Here is a 23,126-nt window from a genome sequence, read left to right as displayed (position 1 = left end):
CATTTCCTCAACTCATTTTAAAATCAAACTAAAACTACAACACGCACTGCGAAAACTTAAACCAAACTACGAAAACACACATCAAATTTGAATCCGCTTTCCAGTCTAAGTACACTTCCGTCTTCACTATAGGCGCCATTTTGTCGGAGCTTGCCTCCTGCAATGGAGGTGTTCTTCCAGAATGCACCGCGCGCCGCGGCTCGCTCAGCGACCGACGCCGCCCAGGGCGCATGCGCTCGTTGGGGATGACTCACCAGCTGTTGTTGGCCCGCCTCGCAGGCTGCTGAATGACAAGCCGGAGAGCCAATGTGAAAAGAGAATAGGTGACAGCGGGCGGGGCTGAGCATCCAGGCACAGGAGGAACCCACAGGGCCCCCAAAATAAGATTCCCGGATAGGTGGAAGCGACCCTGGAGGGGCCAATACTGCAACTGAGACCCCTGGAGAGGACCCCGTTATCCTCCCCTCCCCCCGTCTTCCGGAACTGATTGTCATAGGGGCAGGTGAGGGCTGGCAGGAGAACTACAAGTCCCAGCATGCTCTGCGTTCAGATCCCCCCAATACTACACAGAGCTGGAGGGGCCCCTGTGCACCCCCTGCATGCTGGGACCAAGGACTATTAATATTATTATATTCACTATTATTGCCATTTATCATCATTATTGATAGTGTTTTCTCCATTTCCTTTATTATTATTATTATTATTATTATTATTAATAATAATAATATTTTTTTTAGTAGTAATATTTTGTTTTTAAGCATTATTATTTTTGTCATTGACATTATTTATTTTGTTTTAGGGTTATCATTCTTATTATCGTCATTTTTTAATATTATTACCCTGCCCTTTCCATCTTTTATTATTAATATTATTATTTTTAGTGTCCTACCCCATTTCTTTTTATTATTAGTTTTAGTATTATTATTATTATTATTATTATTATTATTATTATTATTATTATTATTATTATTATTTTTTTTTTTTTTTGCATTATTTTTTTTTATTATTGTTGGGTCAATTTTGTTTTGTTTTAGTATTATTATTGTTATTATTGCCATTGTAATTATTATTATTTTGAAATACTGACCATTCTTGTAATAATATTATTATTTTTAGTGTCTTGCCCCTTTCCTATTATTATTATTATTATTATTATTATTATTAATAATAATAATAATAATAATAATAATAATAATAATAACTACTACTAATAGTAGTAGCCGTAGTCAGAGTAGTAGTAATATTATTTTTATTATTAGCATTACTCTTATTTTAAGCTTCTTGCACTTTCTTCTTCTATTATTAATACTAAATAGCATTATTACTATATTTATTAGTCTTATCATTATTATTGTATTATTATAATTTTGTATCTATTAATATATTAATAGTGAAAAATGTTATTATATTATTATTACTATTATTGTATTATTGTGTTTATATATTTTTTTTATATGCATGTGTGTGTATGTATATTAATATTAGCAATAAAAATTGTTTTATTATCATTAACAACAATAATCATATAAAATAAAATTTGATTAAAAAAAAATACCATTATTATTATTTTGTGAATATTATTAACGTATATTATTACTTATTATTATTATTATTATTATTAGTAGTAGTAGTAGTTTTATTATTATTATTATTATTATTAATAATAATAATGGTAATAATTATACAAATAATAATAATAAGAAGAAGAAGAATATTATTCTGAACTTCCTTTTATTATTTTTACATTATTAATATTATTATTAGTGTCTTACTACTTTCCTTTTATTAGTAGTAATCATCCTATTTTTAAATATTATTATTATTATTATTATTATTATTATTATCAATGTAAGCTTCTTGCCCTTTCCTTCTACTATTATTAATAATAAATAATATTGTTGTATTATATTTTTTTAATTCTGTAATTATACATAAATAGTGAAAACGTTATATTATTATGTATTTATGTTATTATTTGGAATAATAATATTATACAGTATATACATTTTAATATTATTCATTAATAACATAATTATTATTTGTTATTTTTTGTTAATATTTTATATTATTAATAATATTAATACAAATATTATTATTATTATTATTATGATTATTATTGCTATTATAAACAACAATAATAAAATAAAATCATATTTAAAAATAAATAATACCATTATTATTTTTATAATTATTAATATTATTATTATTATTATTATTATATAGTATTATTTATTATTAGTTGTATTATGCTATTATATTTTAAATATTATTATTATTATATTATTTATCATTCTACCATCATATGACAGCAGTTTTGTACACAACTCGAATCTTTTCCTGCGTGCGGATTGGATAAGCTGCGGACAGGGGTGACCCCGGTGTTCTTTATCTCCATCCAGGTTGATACATTGGAGACATCAGAGGTTCCCGGGATGAGTGAGTTGGCGCGGTGGCTGCTGGTGAAGGTTCTACCATGAACCACACGGTGACGTCCCCGGCGTACGGAGGGGTGAGCTCAGCCACGCCCCCTTATAATGGAACCCGGGGGGCGGAGCATGTTGGATCCCCCACAGTGGGCACCTGGCTTCTCTCTCTTGGCATTGTCACTGTGATCGGACTGGCTGTAGCGATGGTGCGTAATAATAACCAAAAATTAGGCATTACTACAACCTCTCATACCACACCCACTACCGCTACCCTACAACCTCTCATACCACCCCACTACCGCTACCCTACAACCTCTCATCCCCCCACTACCACTACCCTGCAACCTCTCATACCACCCCCCACTACCTCTACCATATAACCTCTCATACCACCCCCACTACCGCTACCCTACAACCTCTCATACCCCCCCCCCCACTACTGCTACCCTAAAACCTCTCATACCACCCCCACTACCCTACAACCTCTCATACCACCCCCCACTACCGCTACCCTACAACCTCTCATACCCCCCCCCCACTACTGCTACCCTAAAACCTCTCATACCACCCCCACTACCCTACAACCTCTTATACCACCCCCCCTACTGCTACCCTACAACCTCTCATACCCCCACTACCGCTACCCTACAACCTCTCATACCACCCTCACTATTGCTACCCTCCAATGTCTCATCCAACCACCACTATCGTTACCCTCCAACTACCCCCCACTACCCCTACCCTTCAAACCTTTAATCCCACCACTACTACCCCCTCCAACCTCTTATCTCCCCCTCCCCCGTTCCCCACCATCCTCATTACCACAACCATCCAACCCCTCATTCCCCCCAAAATGCCACCACCTCTACGCTCCAACCTCCCACTGCCTCCCCCCATCCTCTCCCACTGCTGCAACTCTGCAACCTCACAACACCCTCTTCAGCCAGAACTACCCTTCATAATCTCATTAACTCTATTTCTGCTCCAACTGCTCCTTTCTCTCTTTTCATTACCTTTACCCACTAATGTCTCTCTTTTTTCTTCTCTCCCCACCCCCCCCCCCTTTTTTTTTCCGTCTCTCTCCCTGTTTTTCCATCTCACCTGTCCTATGGACTCTGCAGGTTCTGTACATCAGGAAACAGAAGAGGTGAGCGAGCCTTCTCTCCTCCTCCCCCTTCTCTATTTCATTTCATTTTCTTTTGTTTTTCTCCTCTTCCTGTTTTTTATTTATTTTTACAATTTGTAAATTCATGCAGTTTATGTTTAAACGTTTGCAACTGTTGTTTTTTTTTTTTTTTTTCATTTTTTTTTTTTTTTTTATAAATAAGTTATTGTTTATTCATACCCAAAACTTTTTTTGGTTCCTCATTTGCCCGCCTCCTCAACATGCTAATTACGTTTTTTTTAAAAAGTCTTCCAGTTTTCATTACATACCTTATTTTAGACCTGCGAAGGTCATCATTGGATCCCTGTGCTTTTCTATGCAATGCAGGCAGATCATGGCTTGTGGGAGGGGCCTGTACATAGCTTTCTGAAAACATCACCGCCCCCCTGCCTCAGTGCTCCTCTACAGAGCCCTCAATGGTGATGCAAGCAGTGGGAGGAGTTATGCAAATATCAGAATGCCTTGATGGGTCGGTGTCAGTCTGGAGGAGTTCCTAGGCAGGTTGTATTTGCATAAGTAACGCCCACATGTGATGCTGATCCTCTATGACCGAAAGAACTGACATCCAATGAATGAAAGGGGAGGGCCAGGGACAGACAGGCTGGGGGGGGGGGGGGGTTAAATGATGCCAAAATGCCAGAATACCTGACCCTAAAATACCAAATTTTAGGCACTTTTAATTCTGTTCCTTCTAGGAATGAATAATCAAACACCGACATTTTATAATAGCAAATAATAATAATATACAAAGTATTTAGATAGCCTAAAGGTAGTGGGTTACCATAATCCCAAACTGGTTTTAGAAATACTTTATTGTTACCTTTAAAATAATAATAATATTAGAAAATATAATAATGTAAATAATACCTGATAAATAAATAAAAAAGTCACAATATAAATAATAATATAACAATTTAAAAAAATAATATAAATAGTGTTAGAAAATATAATAAGTAAATAAATAATATATTTAAAAAGAAAACAAATATATAAATATAATATATTGTTATACTATTATATAATATAATATATTTGCCCTTTTTATTTTATAAAATGCACCAAGAGGAAGGAGGGAAATTGTTTTGAAAAGTGTTAAATACTCTGTGACTTCTTCCCCATGCATTCATTTTGGTGACGCATTAATGACTTGGATCTGATTGTTGCAATCAGTGAAATTCCTCCATACGCAAAGAATACTTTGGCTCTACAAGTTAGTCACAATATCAATAATAGTAATATAATAATTTTAAATAATAATATAAATAGTGTTAGAAAATACAATAATATATAATAAGTAAATAAATAATATAATTAAAAAGAAAAAAAAATATATAAAATAAAATGTTATATTATATTATATTATAAAATTGTAGAACAATATAATATATTATTTTATATATTAATATAATATTTGCCCTTTTCTTTTATAAAATACACCAAGAGGAAGGAGGGAAATTGTTTTGAAAAGTGTTAAATTCTCTGTGACTTCCTCCCCATGCATTCATTTTGGAGACGCATTAATGACTTAGATCTGATTGTTGCAATCAGTGAAATTCCTCCATACGCAAAGAATACTTTGGCTCTACAAGTTATGCTTTGTACACACGTACCAATTGTCGGCCGTAAATATTCGGCCGACGACCGATCGGCAGATTGTAGGCTTGTTAGTATGATGCTTCCGACAGCTGACAGCGCATTTTCGGCCGAACAGAATCTGTAGTGCAGGCATTAAAATTTTTGTTGGCCAACACACACCAGAGCGGCCGATTGTTCGTCAGTCAGTACAGAATTCGGCTGACAATCAGCAGATTTGCAAGACTGGGCATGCTCAGAAAAGAAAAAACACAGGGAAAGTTAACCATCACATGACATCATTTCTGCAGTCGGCTGTTGTTGGCCGACAAAATTAGTGTGCAGTCTTTTGCACTTTTCAACCGACAGGACAGCCCTGGACAAAAGACTGCCGATCGGTCGGCCGACGATCGGTACGTGTGTACAAGGCTTTAGTCACAATATCAATAATAGTAATATAACAATTTTAATAATAATATAAATAGTGTTAAAAAATATAATAATATATAATAAGTAAATAAATAATATAATTGAAAAGAAAAAAATATATAAATATAATATTTGCTTCTTATTTTTTTTTTCTTTTTTTTTTATAAAATGCACCAAGAGGAAGGAGGGAAATTGTTTTGAAAAGTGTTAAATACTCTGTGACTTCTTCCCCATGCATTCATTTTGGAGATGCATTAATGACTTAGATCTGATTGTTGCAATCAGTGAAATTCCTCCGTACGCAAAGAATACTTTGGCTCTACAAGTTAGTGACAATATAAATAATAGTAATATAACAATTTTAAATAATAATATAAATAGTGTTAAAAAATATAATAATATATAATAAGTAAATGATATAATTAAAAATAAAAAATATATAAATATAATATAATATTTGCATCTTCTTCTTCTTTTTTTTTTTTTTTCATAAAATGCACCAAGAGGAAGGAGGGAAATTGTTTTGAAAAGTGTTAAATACTCTGTGACTTCTTCCCCATGCATTCATTTTGGAGATGCATTAATGACTTGGATCTGATTGTTACAATCGGTGAAATTCCTCCAAAAGCAGAGATTACTTTAGCTCTACAAGTTAGTCACAATATCAATAATAGTAATTAAACAATTTTAAATAATAATATAAATAGTGTTATAAAATATAATATTATATAATTAAATAAATAATATAATTAAAAAGAAAAAAAATATAAATATAATATAATGTTATATTATTTTATATATTAATATAATATTTGCATCTTTTTTTTTTTTTTATAAAATACACCTAGAGGACAGAAGGAAATTGTTTTGAAAAGTGTTAAATACCGTGTGACTTCCTCCCCATGCATTCATTTTGGAGACGCATTAATGACTTAGATCTGATTGTTACAATCACTGCAATTCCTCCATATGTTAAGAATACTTTGACTCAACAAGTTTCGTATCCTCTGGTGATTAGCAGCCATGAACCACTTTGCATTGCATAGAGAAGCACATACGTGATGACATCACTGTGTCTAAAAGAAAGCATCTAAAGTACTGCCTGGAATATCATTTCCCTGATTTTAAATTGTCTGCATTGTCTCCTCAATCAGGCTGGAGAAGCTTCGTCACCAGCTGATGCCGATGTACAACTTTGACCCGGCGGAGGAGCAGGAAGACCTGGAACAGGAGCTGCTGGAGCCGAACCGAGAGCTCCAACCTCAAGGAAAGGTAGATATGTTTTATTGGGTTTTTTAAAAAAAAAATGTTGTATTTTCTTTAATGCAACACAAAAAAAAAATGAACAGACATTAACCACTTAAGCCCCGGAAGATTTTACCCCCTACCTGACCAGGGCCTATTTTGCGATTCGGCACTGCGTGACTTTAACGGACAATTGTGCGGCCGTGCGACGCTGTACCTAAACGAATTTGACGTCCCTTTTTTTCCCCACAAACAGAGATTTCTTTTGGTGGTATTTGATCACCTGTGCAATTTTTTGATCATGCACTATAAACAAAAAAAGAGCGTCAATTTTGCAAAAATAACAATATTTTTCACATTTTTTTTATATGAAATTCCCCAAAAAAAAAATGTAAAAATCAAAATTTTTTAACATTTTTTGCCAATTTGTTTTATGCTACATATGTTTGGTAAAAAAAATCGCAAAAAGCGTATTTTGATTGCGGCGGTCGACAAGTGGTTAAAAAAATTAGATATTGATGGTTAGAAAATAGAAAAAAAAAAAAAAAAAAACTTCAGAAAAATAATGTAAAGTAAGGGGAGAAGGGGAAGGAGGAGGTAATTAGGGCTGATTTAGGTAAGCTAAGGATTAAATAGGAACAAATTTTATTTAAAGCAGTAGTATACTCTACTTTTTAATTTTTACCTACAGGTAAGCCTATAATGCGGCCTATAATTTGGATTACCTGTAGGTAAAATTAAACTGCACGGTTTAGGAGATATTCACCCTGCATGCAGCCGCTGACACCAGTGGCGCATGCGCTCTGCAGGGGTGGCGTATCTTGCCGGACCTTTAGAGCTCCTTGTCGGCTCCTGGCCAGAAAGTGAACTCCCGCGCCCATGCACAGGAGTGACGTCATCGCGCTCCGGTCACTCACAGCGCCGTGCGACGCTGTATCCAAATGAAATTGATGTCCTTTTTTTCCCACAAACAGAGCTTTCTTTTGGTGGTATTTAATCACCTGTGCGATTTTTATTTTTTGCTCTATAAATAAAAAAAGAGCGACAATTTTGAAAAAAATAATATTTTTCACATTTTTTTTTATATGAAATTTAAAAAAAAAAAAATGTAAAAATCATAATTGTTTTCTGCTACATATTTTTGCTAAAAAAAAAAAATCGCAATAAACGTATTTTGATTGGTTTGCACAAAAGTTATCGCGTTTACTAACTTAGGGAAAGATTTATGTCATTTTTATTGTTTTTTTTTTTTTTAACTAGTAATGGCGGCGATCTGTGATCTTCTTTTTTTTTTTTTTTTTTTTTTTTTTTTTTTTTGCGGGACTGCGACATTGTGGCGGACAGATCGGACCCCTGACTGACATTTTTGGGGGTGCCAGTGACATTACTACAGTAATCAGTGCTAACAATATGCACTTGTTACTGTAAAAATGACACTGGCAGGGAAGGGGTTAACTTTATTGGTGATCAAGGGGTAAAGTGTGTCCCTAGGGGCGTGATTCTAACTGTCAGGGGGTGTGGCTAGTGAAGTAACCACAGAGACATGCGATCCTATATAGCAGGATCGCATAGCCTCTGTGATCACTTCAGGGAGAATGACAGACGGCTGTGTTTACATCAGCCGTCTGTCTTTCTCCCTCTCCTGCGGGAGTTCGCGAGTGGCCGGCGGCTGGCTGGCTCCCCAGGGAACGAGAGGGGGCGGGAGCACGCCTCTGGCGGCGCGCGCTTGCCCCCTACAGGCTCGTGGGCGAGCGACTTATGTCTACGTCTCTTTGCCTTTAAGCGGCAGAGTGCCGCAGTAAATAGTCGTGAGGCGGTCGGCAAGTGGTTAAAGCATGTTATTCAGCACAGTGCTTGTGCTGTGTAGTTTGGCCCCTTCTATTACCTAAAAATACCTGGCTGATCCTGCCTGGCTATGTCCTCCCCTCTGTAAACTGACCACGGTATATCATGGCTGCTGAGCCCTGACACTGTGGTCAGTCTATGTGCCTCCATCATCCACAGCCCTCCTGTCCTCCTCTGTGCTCTCTCCCCCCTCCCCCTCCCCCCCCCACGTCGGTCTGCTCCTGTGTCAGTGCCCGCCCCCCTCCTGCTGCTGAAGTTTCATTTAAAGTTTCATACCCTACTGTCTGTTTAATAATCCTGCGTGCCCCCGTGTCTGTGTTTTATAAAAATAAGCCGTTCTTTACCAATTTTTAGCACACCGAGCGCCGCTCACGTGACCCACCGCCTCTCTCCTCCTCCTCCCGACTGACATCAGTGGGGAATCCTCAGCCCCGCCCACTGCAGCTGTCAGATAGGGAGAGGAGAGAGTCGGTGGGTCACGTGAGCGGCGATCGGCACTTTGAAAACTGGTAAAGAACGGCTCATTTTTATAAAACACATCCACGGGGGCACACAGGATTATTAAACAGACAGGATGGTATAAAGTGCATAAAGTGGCTTAACAACCACTTTAACACTTCAGCTCCGGAAGGATTTACCCCCCTTAATGACCAGGCCATTTTTTGTGATTCGGCACTGCGTTATTTTAACAGACAATTGCACGGCCGTGCGATGCTGTACCCAAATAATGTCCTTTTTTTCCCCACAAATAGAGATTTCTTTTGGTGGTATTTGATCTCCTCTGCGGTTTTTATTTTTTGCGCTATAAACAAAAAAAGAACCACAATTTTGAAAAAAAAAAAAAAACATATTTTTTACTTTCTGCTATAAAACATTTCCAAAAACAAAATGTAAAAAATCAAACTTTTTTTTCATCAGTTTAGGCCAATATGTATTGAAATGCTATGAAATTAACCCACTTCTGGGTCCCGACGAGAGCCCCACTCCCGGGTCCCCGACGAGAGCCCCACTCCCGGGTCCCCGACGAGAGCCCCACTCCCGGGTCCCCGACGAGAGCCCCACTCCCGGGTCCCCGACGAGAGTCCCACTCCCGGGTCCCCGACGAGAGCCCCACTCCCGGGTCCCCGACGAGAGCCCCACTCCCGGGTTCCCCGACGAGAGCCCCACTCCCGGGTTCCCCGACGAGAGCCCCACTCCCGGGTTCCCCGACGAGAGCCCCACTCCCGGGTTCCCCGACGAGAGCCCCACTCCCGGGTCCCCGACGAGAGCCCCACTCCCGGGTTCCCCGACGAGAGCCCCACTCCCGGGTTCCCCGACGAGAGCCCCACTCCCGAGTCCTGACTCACGAGTCACGAGACGACCGCCCACGTCCAGAGCAGAGACAGCAGACAGAGCACCCACTGTGACTGTTCATCCAGAGCACTGTGTGTGCATTACAGGCCTCCTCTGACCACTAGCACTGGAAAAATGTATAAGATTACTGCGCTACTGTCATGGAGAACAGCTGCTGGCACTACAATACAACAGTATTGTCTAAAGTGATAAGAGGAGAAAGTGCAGCGCTAAAACCATATACCTTATGAGTAAAAAGAATTTTACATAAAAGTGTATACAATAATCATGCATATAAAGTGCTGCATATATACATACAGTAGTAAGTATATGGATAACTGTGAAAAATGCAAAACCATTTAAAGTGCAAAATGACAAATGTGCAACCGTATATATATCTATAGAAAAGAGTAAAATCTTCAAAAACATGAATGATATTATGCGTTCAAACAGAAAATAAAGTCCATTTCCAAGAAGAGGATTCCGTGTTCAGAATGGAAGATTGCCAAAAAGGTGCGACCGCCACCAAAAGGGGAGAGTCAAAAGCGCTTACCAGAGTTAATGGACCCTATTGCCAGTGGTAGAGAGTCATTCAGTATCTAACAGGCAAAGATAACGTCCGTGTGGACGAAACACGTCGGGTCGTAATGAGTTTGCTCCATGTCATTGCGCTTGTTAGATACTACTTGTGATCACACCGTTTGTACTTGAATCGTTTGTAAACTTCAGAGTGGATGTAACTTTTCTACTTTTTTAATAAAGTCCATCTATGACGGTTTTATACTATGAGGAGACTTTTTGTTTTCTATGGTTATCCGAGTTCCTATGTACTTAAAGAAGATTTGATGTGACCAAGGAGACGTTGACAGCCATTCAGCGATTATTGCTTTACACGGTTTCAATACCTTTTGCTTGAATGACTCTCTGCCGCTGGCAATAGGGTCCATTAACTCTGGTAAGTGCTTTTGACTCTCCCCTTTGGTGGCGGTCGCACCTTGTTTGTCAATCCTCCATTCTGAACACGGAATCCTCTTCTTTGAAATGGACTTTATCTTCTGTTTGAACACATAATATCATTCACATTTTACTTTTTTTTGACAGGTCGGAATTGCCTGCAAGTACAAGCAGGGGAACGGCCTTGGGTACATGGATGTATTCACACCCTGTGTACGAGGCTCCGCCCAGTACCTCCCCCCCATGTGACCCATTTCCCTTTTTTGTGTTGGCATTTCAGGTTCTCCTGACCAGCCTGTGCCCGCTGCAGAGACCCACCCGACTGGTCTTCACGGACGTTGCCAATTCCATCAATGCCTGAGGAGGTTTTGGCACAGTGTGGTGACACCGAAGACTGCCGAACAGTGTCACTGGTCCGTGACTCTCTTGTGCTGTTTGTGTCATTACACCCCCTGGAGATAAGGGAGGTACAAGAGTGACCCCTGTAGGGGGAAGGAAGGCTTCTGTTTCTCCATCCCAGGAGGCTGCTGAATTCACCTGGAGCTGCTTGAATCCCAGATCCCTGTGAGTACCTTCGGGTCGTGGCCGCATCTGTCCTACGCACTGGAAGAGGACTATATAGAATATATACACCCCGGGATAGCTGCTTCCTGACTTGAGTCTGTACCGTATGTACGCCGAGCTACCGAGTGATGGCTATCCTATAATATTATACCCTGGCTGTGCGGTGACACCATGGCTGTACACTCCACCGCTCAGCGCAATGCCTGTACTGTCTGTACTGTAATGATGTATTCTGACTGTACAGTTTCTGTTTCACAATACTGAGTATGCAGCAATGTTATCCGGCTGTTCTCCAACACACAGCCCCGTGCCTGTACTATCAGTGCCTGGACAAGCCAAGGCAAAAAAGCCAAAGCACACCCATTCCATGAGCTGTGAAATACTTGGGAATGCAGGTCCTGCAGGCTGCTGCCTTTTCTGCTTACCCCTCAGCCCGGCCCAGGGCCAGGATAAGGGGGAAGCAGAAGGGGTTACGTGCCATGGGTCCAGCACTGGGAGCCATGGGCAAACCCCCTCCCCGCCTCCCCTCCGTATCCTCCAGATGCCGCTTTGCCCAGAGCCTGGGATCAGCTGCCCTTCTTACAGCGGGGGTAGAGCTGCTGTGGCTAGCAAGGAGAGCAAAGCAAGCAGTGGGGACAGGTCCTAGGCCTCCATCACCACCATGGCTGGACAGTGCAGGTTTTCTTGCCCCTCTGGTAACAGGAGTCAGCCCCTTCACACTGAGACCAGGGGTTCCTATGTATGTACAGCTCCAAGGGCGTGTGCTCACCTTCTCCAGTGGGGGCGCCTGCCTGCACTCCTCCTCCTGGATGGGGGGGGCGGGGGGGTCTTCTACTGGTAGTGGGTTCCTGTATTCCTGGATGCGGGTCTCCTTGTATGCAGTTTGACATCTTTGCCCTCGTCACCAGATGACCTGGCCCCAGCCCTGTGTGCTATGATGGTGTATTCTGGCTGTACAGTAACACCATCACAATTCTCTCTCTGTACTGTAGCACTGTATTTTTCCTGTACAGTCACATGGTGCTCTTACTGTACTGTGATGGCATAATCTGATCACCCGGTAGCAACTGTCACACTGTACTTTCATTTACTGAATCATAAAAGGCCCTGTGTTAAAATGTATTTCAGGTGTAACTTTATTGTTTAGGACAAGCAGACACAAACGCATTTCACCCAAAACATAGGCTTCATCAGAGATATGACCGGGTGAAACGTGTTAGTGAGAAGGTTTAAAGCATGGGTGTCCAACCTTTTGGCTTCTCTGGGCCACATTGAGTGTACACAAATTTTCTCGGGCCTCATATAAAATATATACTATTAGTTAAGATATATAAGTAATAAAACGCAGCCGCGCCCCCTTCCCGTGCTGCCGCCCCCCCCCTCCCCCCCCAGCACTAATTTAACACAACTAGTGAATGATCCCCTCCGAGGCTGCCTCTGTGGCCGTTCCCCCGACTCGACTTCCTTCCTTCCTTCCGGGCCGCATGCGGCCCCCGGGCCGCAGGTTGGACATGTCTGGTTTAAAGTATGGGCTTTGTGTCTACTTGTCTAGAACAAAAAAGTTACACCTGTTTTGCATTTTAACAGAGCTTTTTCTTCTTTGGCTTTACGGGTGGGCATAGTACGAGCCGCTGCTCACTGCTTAGGCAGCCAAGAGAGTGACCCGGTGTAATGGGTATGTGGGTTGCACACATATTTGTTAACTGTAAAGTTTACTTTTGCTGTTCAGTGACACCATCACATATTTCTGCATCCCATGGTGCACTGGCTGTACTGTAATAGCGTGCTCTGGAAATACAGCACCGCCATGAAGAGCAGAGCGCCTGTACTTTTCCCATGTTGTGCTCTGCCTGTTCAGTGATCTTACTGATCGAACCCAAAACCCCTCCATTACTCCGCAGATACCCGTGCAGACACCACAGTGATATGGGGAAGCGTATGGTGGTGGTGCTGGTGGTGGGTGGTGGGGGGGGGGGGGTGTAACCGCCTGTGATGTGCTACTTGGGCTGTTCAGTGTCAGGCACTGATATATGTCATACAGTGTCGGCAATCAGCTCCTCACTGCCCCCGAATCTCTACATACAACTGACATTCTAACAGTCGGCTTTTGTCAGCAAATGTCCCAATACATTGTCTTAGCCTGATGATGAACCAATGAAAATTGACTGTTTATTGTGCTCTGTATATCATGATCTGATTGGTGCGTAGAATGTCAGCGAGCCGTCCTAGAAATTGTTTATAGTGAGTTCATACGGTACCCTGAAGAGGACCTGTCAGTAAAGTCACAGTTGGGACTCTCATGCAACCCTGGAAGGGGATGGGAAGCGATGGAGGTTCCCAAGCCAGAGCACAGCATGGAGCTGTCCCTGACACAATTTCCTGGATATAAGTTAATGGAAGAAAGCATTGAAAATAAGACATGTAAAGCCCAGAACGCATACTGCAAAAACAGCCAAAGCTATTCTGGGGTTTGAAAGGCCCCCCCCTCATCTGGGTGTCACTAACTGGGGTCCATAGCCACAGAAAAAAAGAGACAGTCCAGGAAATACAGAATGCATGGTGACACGGGAGGCTGTGGGAATCACTGGAGAGATCATAGTGCACGGGTCACTGGAGACACAGGAGCACGTGGGTTACTGGCGATGCTGGGGTCACCAAAGACACAGGAGTCATAGGGATTGCTGAAGACACAGACGTTACAGGGGACACAGGAGTTGTTGGAGACACAGGAGTCACAGGGGTTGCTAGAGACAAAAGAAATGTAGGGGTTGTTGGAGACACAGGAGTCAAAGGGGTTGCTAGAGACAAAAGAAATGTAGGGGTTGCTGGAGACAAAGGAGTCACAGCAGTCAGAGGTCGCTGGAGATACAAGGGTGGAGGGATCGCTGAAGGCGTAGGAATCACAAGGGTTGCTGGAGATACAGTGGCTTTTAGAAAAACAGGAGTCACAAGGGTCACTGTAGACACAGGGATCACTAAAGGCACAGAAGTCACAAATGTTGCTGGAGGCACAAGAGTCAAAAAAGTTGGTGGAGATACAAGAGTTAACAGGGGTCACTGGGGCCTCAGAAGTCACAGGGGTCACTGGATACACATAATTCACGAGGGTCGTTGGAGACACAGAAGTCACAAAGGTCTCTTGAGACACAGAAGTCACAAAGGTCTCTGGAGACACAGGGGAAATAAAGGTCTCTGGAGACACAGGGGAAATAAAGGTCTCTGGAGACACAGGTTGCTGGAAACACCAGAGTTACAAGGGTCTCGGGAGACATGGGTCACGAAGGTCTCTGGATACACAGGAGTCACAAAAGTCTTGGGAGACACAGGAGTAACAAGGGTCTCTGGAGACACAGGAGTCACAAGGGTCACTGTAGACACAGGGATCACTAAAGGCACAGAAGTCACAAGGGTTGCTGGAGGCACAAGAGTCAAAACAGTTGGTGGAGATACAAGAGTTACTGGGGCCACAGAAGTCAGAGGGGTCACTGGATGCACATAATTCACGAGGGTCATTGGAGACACAGGAGTCACAAAGGTCTCTGGAGACACGGGTTGCTGGAGACACCGGAGTTACAAGGGTCTCGGGAGACGTGGGTCACCAAGGTCTCTGGAGACACAGGAGTCACAAAAGTCTTGGGAGACACAGGAGTAACAAAGGTCTCTGGAGACACATGAGTCACAAACGTGTCTGGAGACACAGGTTTTCAAAGAGAAAGTTTGACCGCACTCAGGAGTAGATAAACTGGAAGTGTTTATTCCCATAAACTTAAATACACAGGTGCATCACACAGACATGGGACAGATTGACGCGTTTCACGATTCCGCTGATCGCTTACTCATAACCATGGTTATGAGTAAGCGATCAGTAGAATCGTGAAACGCGTCAACCTGTCCCATGTCTGTGTGATGCACCTGTGTATTTAAGTTTATGGGAATAAACACTTCCAGTTTATCTACTCCTGAGTGCGGTCAAACTTTCTCTTTGAATACCTGACAATTGGATGGCGGATCCGACCAGCACCGGAGTGCCTCGCCTCACCTGAGCGGATTGTTTCTGTTTGCTACAATGGAGACACAGGTTGCTGGAGACGCCTGTGTTACAGGGGTCGCTAGAGACACAGGAGTCACAATGGTCTCTGGAGACACAGGAGTCACAACGGTCTCTGGAGACACAGGAGTCACAACGGTCTCTGGAGACACAGGAGTCACAAAGGTCTCTGGAGACAGGTGTAACAATGGTCTCTGGAGACAGAGGTGTCACAAAGGTCTCTGGAGACACAGGAGTCACAAAGGTCTCTGGAGACACAGGTGTCACAACGGTCTCTGGAGACAGAGGTGTCACAAAGGTCTCTGGAGACAGAGGTGTCACAAAGGTCTCTGGAGACACAGGAGTCACAAAGGTCTCTCGAGACACAGGAGTCACAAACGTCTCTGGAGACACAGGAGTCACAATGGTCTCTGGAGACACAGGTGTCACAAAGCTCTTTTGAGACAGGTGTCACAACGGTCTCTGGAGACAGAGGTGTCACAAAGGTCTCTGGAGACATAGGAGTCACAAAGGTCTCTGGAGACACAGGTGTCACAAAGGTCTCTGGAGACACAGGTGTCACAACGGTCTCTGGAGACAGAGGTGTCACAAAGGTCTCTGGAGACACAGGAGTCACAAAGGTCTCTGGAGACACAGGAGTCACAAACGTGTCTGGAGACATGGGTTGCTGGAGACGCCGGAGTTACAGGGGTCGCTGGAGACGCAGGAGTCACAATGGTCTCTGGAGACACAGGTGTCACAAAGGTCTCTGTAGACAGGTGTCACAAAGGTCTCTGGAGACAGAGGTGTCTCAAAGGTCTCTGGAGACACAGGAGTCACAAAGGTCTCTCGAGACACAGGAGTCACAAAGGTCTCTGGAGACATATGAGTTACAGTGTTTGCTGGGGACACAGTGGTCACTGGAGACAGGGGAGTCACAAAGATTGCTGGGGAGACAGGAGTCACATGGGGTCACTGGAAATACATGGATTGCTGGAGAGACAGGGGTCACTGGAGACAGACACTAGAGGCACAGGGGGTTACTGGGGTCACTGGAGACTGAGGAGACACAAGGTTGCTGGAGAGACTGTCACAAGGGTCAGTGGAGGTGTAGGTAATTATGCAAGAGGGGGGCTCACCAATGGTGTAGCAATGCATTGCTCGAACACCTAGCATTGCGTCCCCTAACAAGGTGGTACCTGTTTGCTGATTGGTCATAGCACCTGAACTGCTTGAAGCCAAGAAGTGCCATTAGTCACGCACCAGAGAAGAGCCCTGATGCTTGTTTGGGTAAGAGGTGCATGTAACGGGGGCTTGAGGAGAACCACAGTAAGTTTCTATTGTTCAGAATCCAACTCTTGCTGTACCTACTAAGCCCTGATGAAGGGGGACCTTTCAAACCCTCGAAACACGTTTTACTGGCATGCATCTTTTAAATTGTATTCTGGACCTCACATATCTCCTTTTCAATACTTTCTACCAGGAATATTAAGGCTCTGTTTGAGATACCAGCTGTTATTTGGCACTGGTCTTGTGAAGAGCTGCCTAAAAGGAATTCCCCAATACCAGAAGAAACATCATAACCTCAACAACATTCAGCCATAGTGGTCCAGTACCCTGTACTTCTATTACAGTTTCCGGGAATTGGCCAATGTAGGGTCCATCAATGGGTGTGAGCCTGAACAGGTAACAACAGGACTGACAGGTCCTCCTTAATTCTACATTCACACCCGATTATAAGACAAAGAAGGCATTCATTGGTGTATATCCGGGATATGAAAACTGTGGACCTCCAGCTGTTGCAGAACTACAACTCCCACAAGGCATAGCAAGACTCTGACAGCCACAAGCATGACACCCAGAAGCAAAAGCATGATGGGATTTGTAGTTTTACAACAGCTGGAGGGCCACAGTTTGCATATCCCTGGTGTATATCTTGCAACCACTTTCAGGAATGTAATGCCGGCCGCTGATTTTGCATCATGGTTTTTTATTTTTAATTTTTTTTTTTTTTTTTTTAGATCTAGTTTAAATTTTTGGTGGTATTTGGCTTTTTCATGTGATGTTGCCACACCTACTTTTTTGATTTGTTCAAATCAGTCTAAAATTAGGGATGAGCTGAGCGATTTTTGCCCCTACTTGATTTTGTAGTAAAGTAACCAATGTATTATGAGCATCAGATTTCACCACGGTAACTGTTTAGATGAATTTTGAGTAAAAAAAGAAAAAATCAAATGGCTTTGTTTATAAACAAACTCATTTTAACAACAACTGTCACTGTATTTCTTCACATTAAATGCACCTAGAAATAATTAAATTTCCTAAAATGTGTTCTTTAATATTTAAAGATATTTTGTAACCCTCAGGAACCTTTTAACCACTTTACCACCGGAGGATTTTGCTGTCTTACGTCTGGACCACTTTTTGCGATTCGGCACTGTGCGACTTTAACTGACAATTGCGCGGTCGTGCGACGCCGTACCCAAACGAAATTTATGTCCTTTTTTCCCCACACATAGAGCTTTCTTTTGGTGGTATTTTATCACCTGTGCGATTTTTTTGATCATGCGCTATAATAAAAAAAAGAGCGACAATTTTGCAAAAATAACAATATTTTTCAAGTTTTTTGATATGAAATTCCCCCCCAAAAAAATGTAAAAATCAAAATTTTTTTAAATTTTTGGCCAATTTGTTTTCTGCTACCTATGTTTGGTAAAAAAAAATCACAATAAGCGTATTTTGATTGGTTTGCGCAAAAGTTATTGTGTTTACTAACTAAGGGAAAGATTTATGTCATTGTTGGTGGGTTTTTTTTAACGAGTAATGGCGGCGATCTGCAATTTTTTTTTTTTGTGGGACTGCGACATTGCGGCGGACAGATCGGACCCTTGACTGACATTTTTGACACTTTTGGGGGTACCAGTGACATTACTACAGTAATCAGTGCTATACATATGCACTGTTACTGTAAAAATGACACTGGCAGGGAAGGGGTTAACTTTATTAGTGATTAAGGGGTTAAGTGTGTCCCTAGGGGTGTGATTCTAACTGTCAAGGGGCATGGCTTGTGGTGTAACCACAGAGATATACGATCCTACATAGCAGGACCGTATGATCTCTGCAGTTACACCAGGGAGAATGACAGATGGGTGTGTTTACATCAGCCGCCTGCCTTTCTCCCTCTCCAGCGGGAGATTGCGAGTGACCGGTGGACATCGGAGCCGCCAGTCACTCGCGCGGGGATCCCTGTGAACGAGTGGGGGCAGGAGCGCGCCTCCGGCGGCGTGCACTCGCCCCCTATTGGCTCGTGGGCGAGTGACGTACCGGTACGTCACTTTGCCCAGGAGGGGCTGACCGCTGCAGTATATGTACTTGCGGCGGTCGGCAAGTGGTTAAAGGCCATAGCACCCCTAAAAAAAAAAAAAAAAAACAGCTGACGCATGATTCCAAAGAATTTTGCCAAAACGCCAAAATTTTTCTGAAATGTTGGGATTTTCTACACAATTTCAGTGAAACGAAACCTTGTCCTAACTGGAATGATACAAACATTTTAGTCATTTTTCTTCAGTTTATTTTTTTATGGGTTTTAAGAGACTGTCACCTACAAAAGAAAGACCTAAGGGGATCACACGCTCGAAAAGACAACACTTAGGTCATCTCTGATTGTACCGCTGAATCCGGCTCTGATCCTGAGAAATTGTCCCCAAAATCTGCTCGGAAACCCAACACTTCTAGGAGTTTCAATTTCCAGGAACCCCCCCCCCCCCACATCCTCATCACCCCCCCCCCCCCATTTCCCAGAAGCTCTCACTAGTTCTCTACTGCTAACCTGGAAGTCACGGCTGTGTTCCTGTGCCTCGGTATAAGGTCCATTGGCACCCACCCAAGGTGAAAATGTCAAAGTCTGACAACCTCCAACGCTCTAAATTTGGCATTACAAAAACAAACACAAATTTAAGGCACCTTAGATTCATGTTTCTGGTAGAAAACAACATTTTTTTTTTGGTGCTACAAACGGGAATAAGAATGAATCCAATTTAACAGGAATGAGAATGAATCCAATTTTTTTTTTTTTTCCAAAAAGTTCCATTTTTTTTATTGAATTTTTCAGTTCCTTCTTAAACTTCCAAAAATAAGAGTACAAAAGGTGAATGACTGCAAATTTAAACATTTTACATAAAAACCATTTTAAATATTTGCAAAAAAAAAAGAGCGAACTGAATAAATTGGCTGATAAAATCTGATAAGCATTCACTAAGGGATAATAAGGGGCTAAAATGTTGTTTAAAAATGTCTAATTTTATTCTGTGATTTGTTCCTTTTTTTATAAAGGTGCTAGAATCATGTTTCTGGTATAATAAAGGAATAAATGCAAATAAAGAAAAAAATTGATTGAGTTTAAGTTCGCTACAAAACATACAAAAAATAAGAGTACAAAAAATTAAATGAATGCAAATTTTAAAATTTTACAAACAATCCATTTGAAAACATTTGCAACAAAAGAAAAGATAATGAAAAAGTTGATAAAAACGAATAAGCGTGCACTAAGGTATAATACGGGGTGCCGATAAAATGCTGTTTACATTTTTTTTTTTTTTCACATATTAATTTTTTACATTTACACATTAATTAATCTACACATTCATTAATTATGAATTTATTTACACAATTATTTACAAATAAACACAATAGTATCAAGTGGTTAAATTACTAGGTTAGTCCTGCAGATCACACAGAACAAAAGTGTCTCTCGCTGTGTAATCACCGAGCTCTGTGACAGCCGAGGCTCTCCCTGTGTAATCACCGAGCTCTGTGACAGCCGAGGCTCTCCCTGTGTAATCACCGAGCTCTGTGACAGCCGAGGCACTCCCTGTGTAATCACCGGAGCTCTGTGACAGCCAAGGTTCTCCCTGAATAATCATTGGAGCTCTGTCACAGCCGATGGTCTCCCTGTGTCATCACCAAGCTCTGTGACAGCCGAGGCTCTCCCTGTGTCATCACCGGAGCTCTGTGACAGCTGAGGTTCTCCCTGACTCTTTGACGGCCGATGGTCTCCTGTCATCACCGAGCTCTGTTACAGCCGAGGCTCTCCCTGTGTAATCACCAGAGCTCTGAGACAGCTGAGGTTCTCTCGGAGTAAGCATTGGAGCTCTGTGACAGCCGAGGCTCTCCCTGTGTCATCACCGGAGCTCCGACACAGCCGAGGCTCTCCCTGTGTAATCACTGAGCTCTGTAAAAAGCCAAGGCTTTCTCTGTGTAATCACTGGAGCTCTGTGACAGCTGAGGCTCTCCCTGTGTAATTATCAAGCTCTGTGACAGCGGAGGCTCTCCCTGTGTAACCATTGGAACTCTGTTACAGATGAGGCTCTCTCTGTGTAATTATCGAGCTCTGTGACAGCCGAGGTTCTCCCTGTGTAATTATCAAGCTCTGTGACAGCCAAGGCTCTCCCTGTGTAATTATCGAGCTTTGTGACAGCCGAGGCTCTCCCTGTGTAATCACCGGAGCTCTGTGACAGCCGAGGCTCTTCCTGTGTAATCACCGAAGCTCTGTGACAGCTGAGGTTCTCCCTGACTCTGTGACGGCCGATGGTCTCCCTGTGTCATCACCGAGCTCTGTTACAGCCGAGGCTCTCCCTGTGTAATCATCAGAGCTCTGTGACAGCCGAGGCTCTCCCTGTGTAATTATCAGAGCTCTGTGACAGCCGAGGCTCTCCCTGTGTAATCACCGGAGCTCTGTGACAGCTGAGGCTCTCCCTGTGTAATTATCGAGCTCTGTGACAGCCGAGGCTCTCCCTGTGTAACCGTCGGAGCTCTGTGACAGCGGAGGCTCTCCCTGTGTAATCATTTGAACTCTGTGACAGGCGAGGCTCTCTCTGTGTAATAATCTGAGCTCTGTGACAACGGAGACTCTCCCTGTGCAATTATCGAGCTCTGTGACAGCCGAGGCTCTCCCTGTGTAATTATCAAGCTCTGTGACAGCCAAGGCTCTCCGTGTGTAATTATCGAGCTTTGTGACAGCCGAGACTCTCCCTGTGTAATCACCAGAGCTATGCGACAGCCAAGGCTCTCCCTGTGTAATCACTGGAGCTCTGTGACATCCAAGGCTCTTCCTGTGTAATCACCAGAGCTCTGTGACATCCAAGGCTCTTCCTGTGTAATCATCGGAGCTCTGTAACAGCCGAGGCTTTCTCTGTGTAATCACTGGAGCTCTGCGACAGCCGAGGTTCTCCCTGTGTAATCATCAGAGCTCTGTGACAGCCAAGGCTCTCCCTGTGTTCTCACCAGAGCTCTGTGACAGCCGAGGCTTTCTCTGTGTAATCATCGGAGCTCTGTGACAGCCGAGGCTCTCCCTGTGTAATCATCGGAGCTCTGTGACAGCCAAGGCTCTCCCTGTATAATCATCAGAGCTCTGTGACAGCCGAGGCTTTCTCTGTGTAATCACTGGAGCTCTGCGACAGCCGAGGCTCTCCCTGTGTAATCATTGGAGCTCTGTGACAGCCGAGGCTCTCCCTGTGTTCTCACCAGAGCTCTGTGACAGCCAAGGCTCTCCCTGTATAATCATCAGAGCTCTGTGACAGCCGAGGCTTTCTCTGTGTAATCACGGGAGCTCTGTAACAGCCGAGGCTCTCCCTGTGTAATCATCGGAGCTCTGTGACAGCCAAGGCTCTCCCTGTATAATCATCAGAGCTCTGTGACAGCCGAGGCTTTCTCTGTGTAATCACTGGAGCTCTGCGACAGCCGAGGCTCTCCCTGTGTAATCATTGGAGCTCTGTGACAGCCGAGGCTCTCCCTGTGTTCTCACCAGAGCTCTGTGACAGCCAAGGCTCTCCCTGTATAATCATCAGAGCTCTGTGACAGCCGAGGCTTTCTCTGTGTAATCACTGGAGCTCTGTAACAGCCGAGGCACTCCCTGTGTAATCATCGGAGCTCTGTGACAGCCAAGGCTCTCCCTGTATAATCATCAGAGCTCTGTGACAGCCGAGGCTTTCTCTGTGTAATCACTGGAGCTCTGCGACAGCCGAGGCTCTCCCTGTGTAATCATTGGAGCTCTGTGACAGCCGAGGCTCTCCCTGTGTTCTCACCAGAGCTCTGTGACAGCCAAGGCTCTCCCTGTATAATCATCAGAGCTCTGTGACAGCCGAGGCTTTCTCTGTGTAATCACTGGAGCTCTGTAACAGCCGAGGCCCTCCCTGTGTAATCATTGGAGCTCTGTGACAGCCAAGGCTCTCCCTGTGTAATCATCGGAGCTCTGTGACAGCCGAGGCTCTCCCTGTGTAATCATCAGAGCTCTGTGACAGCAGAGGCTCTCCATGTGTAATCATCAGAGCTCTGTGACAGTGGAGGATCTCCATGTGTAACCATCGGAGCTCTGTGACAGTCGAGGCTCTCTCTGTGCAATTATTTAGCTCTGTGACAGCCGAGGCCCTCCCTGTGCAATTATTGAGCTCTGTGACAGCTAAGGCTCTCCCTGTGTAATCACGGAGCTCTGTGACAGCCTAGGCTCTTCCTGTGTAATCGCCAGAGCTCTGTGACAGCCTGTTGTTGTGCTCATAGAGTTCCTGATACA

At 43.1% G+C, this 23,126-nt stretch overlaps 1 protein-coding gene across 1 annotated transcript; it reads left to right on the top strand.

Annotated features, from left to right (window-relative positions):
• The first annotated feature begins 316 nt into the window (after positions 1-316).
• Positions 317-11,539, top strand: LOC309562303 (uncharacterized protein C3orf18 homolog). Its single transcript, XM_082266440.1, has 5 exons — positions 317-502; positions 2,400-2,632; positions 3,548-3,573; positions 6,747-6,864; positions 11,249-11,539. The coding sequence occupies exons 2-5, from the start codon at positions 2,474-2,476 to the stop codon at positions 11,327-11,329; spliced, it is 384 nt and encodes a 127-aa protein (XP_082122566.1). The 5' UTR covers positions 317-502; positions 2,400-2,473; the 3' UTR covers positions 11,330-11,539.
• Positions 11,540-23,126: the final 11,587 nt, after the last annotated feature.

This window comes from Pelophylax lessonae (assembly GCF_965119305.1).
Source record: "Pelophylax lessonae genome assembly, chromosome: 8".
In the NCBI taxonomy this organism is placed as follows: Eukaryota; Metazoa; Chordata; class Amphibia; order Anura; family Ranidae; genus Pelophylax; species Pelophylax lessonae.
Note: the sequence above shows the minus strand (reverse complement) of the source record. Positions and strands in the feature narration are given on the sequence as shown.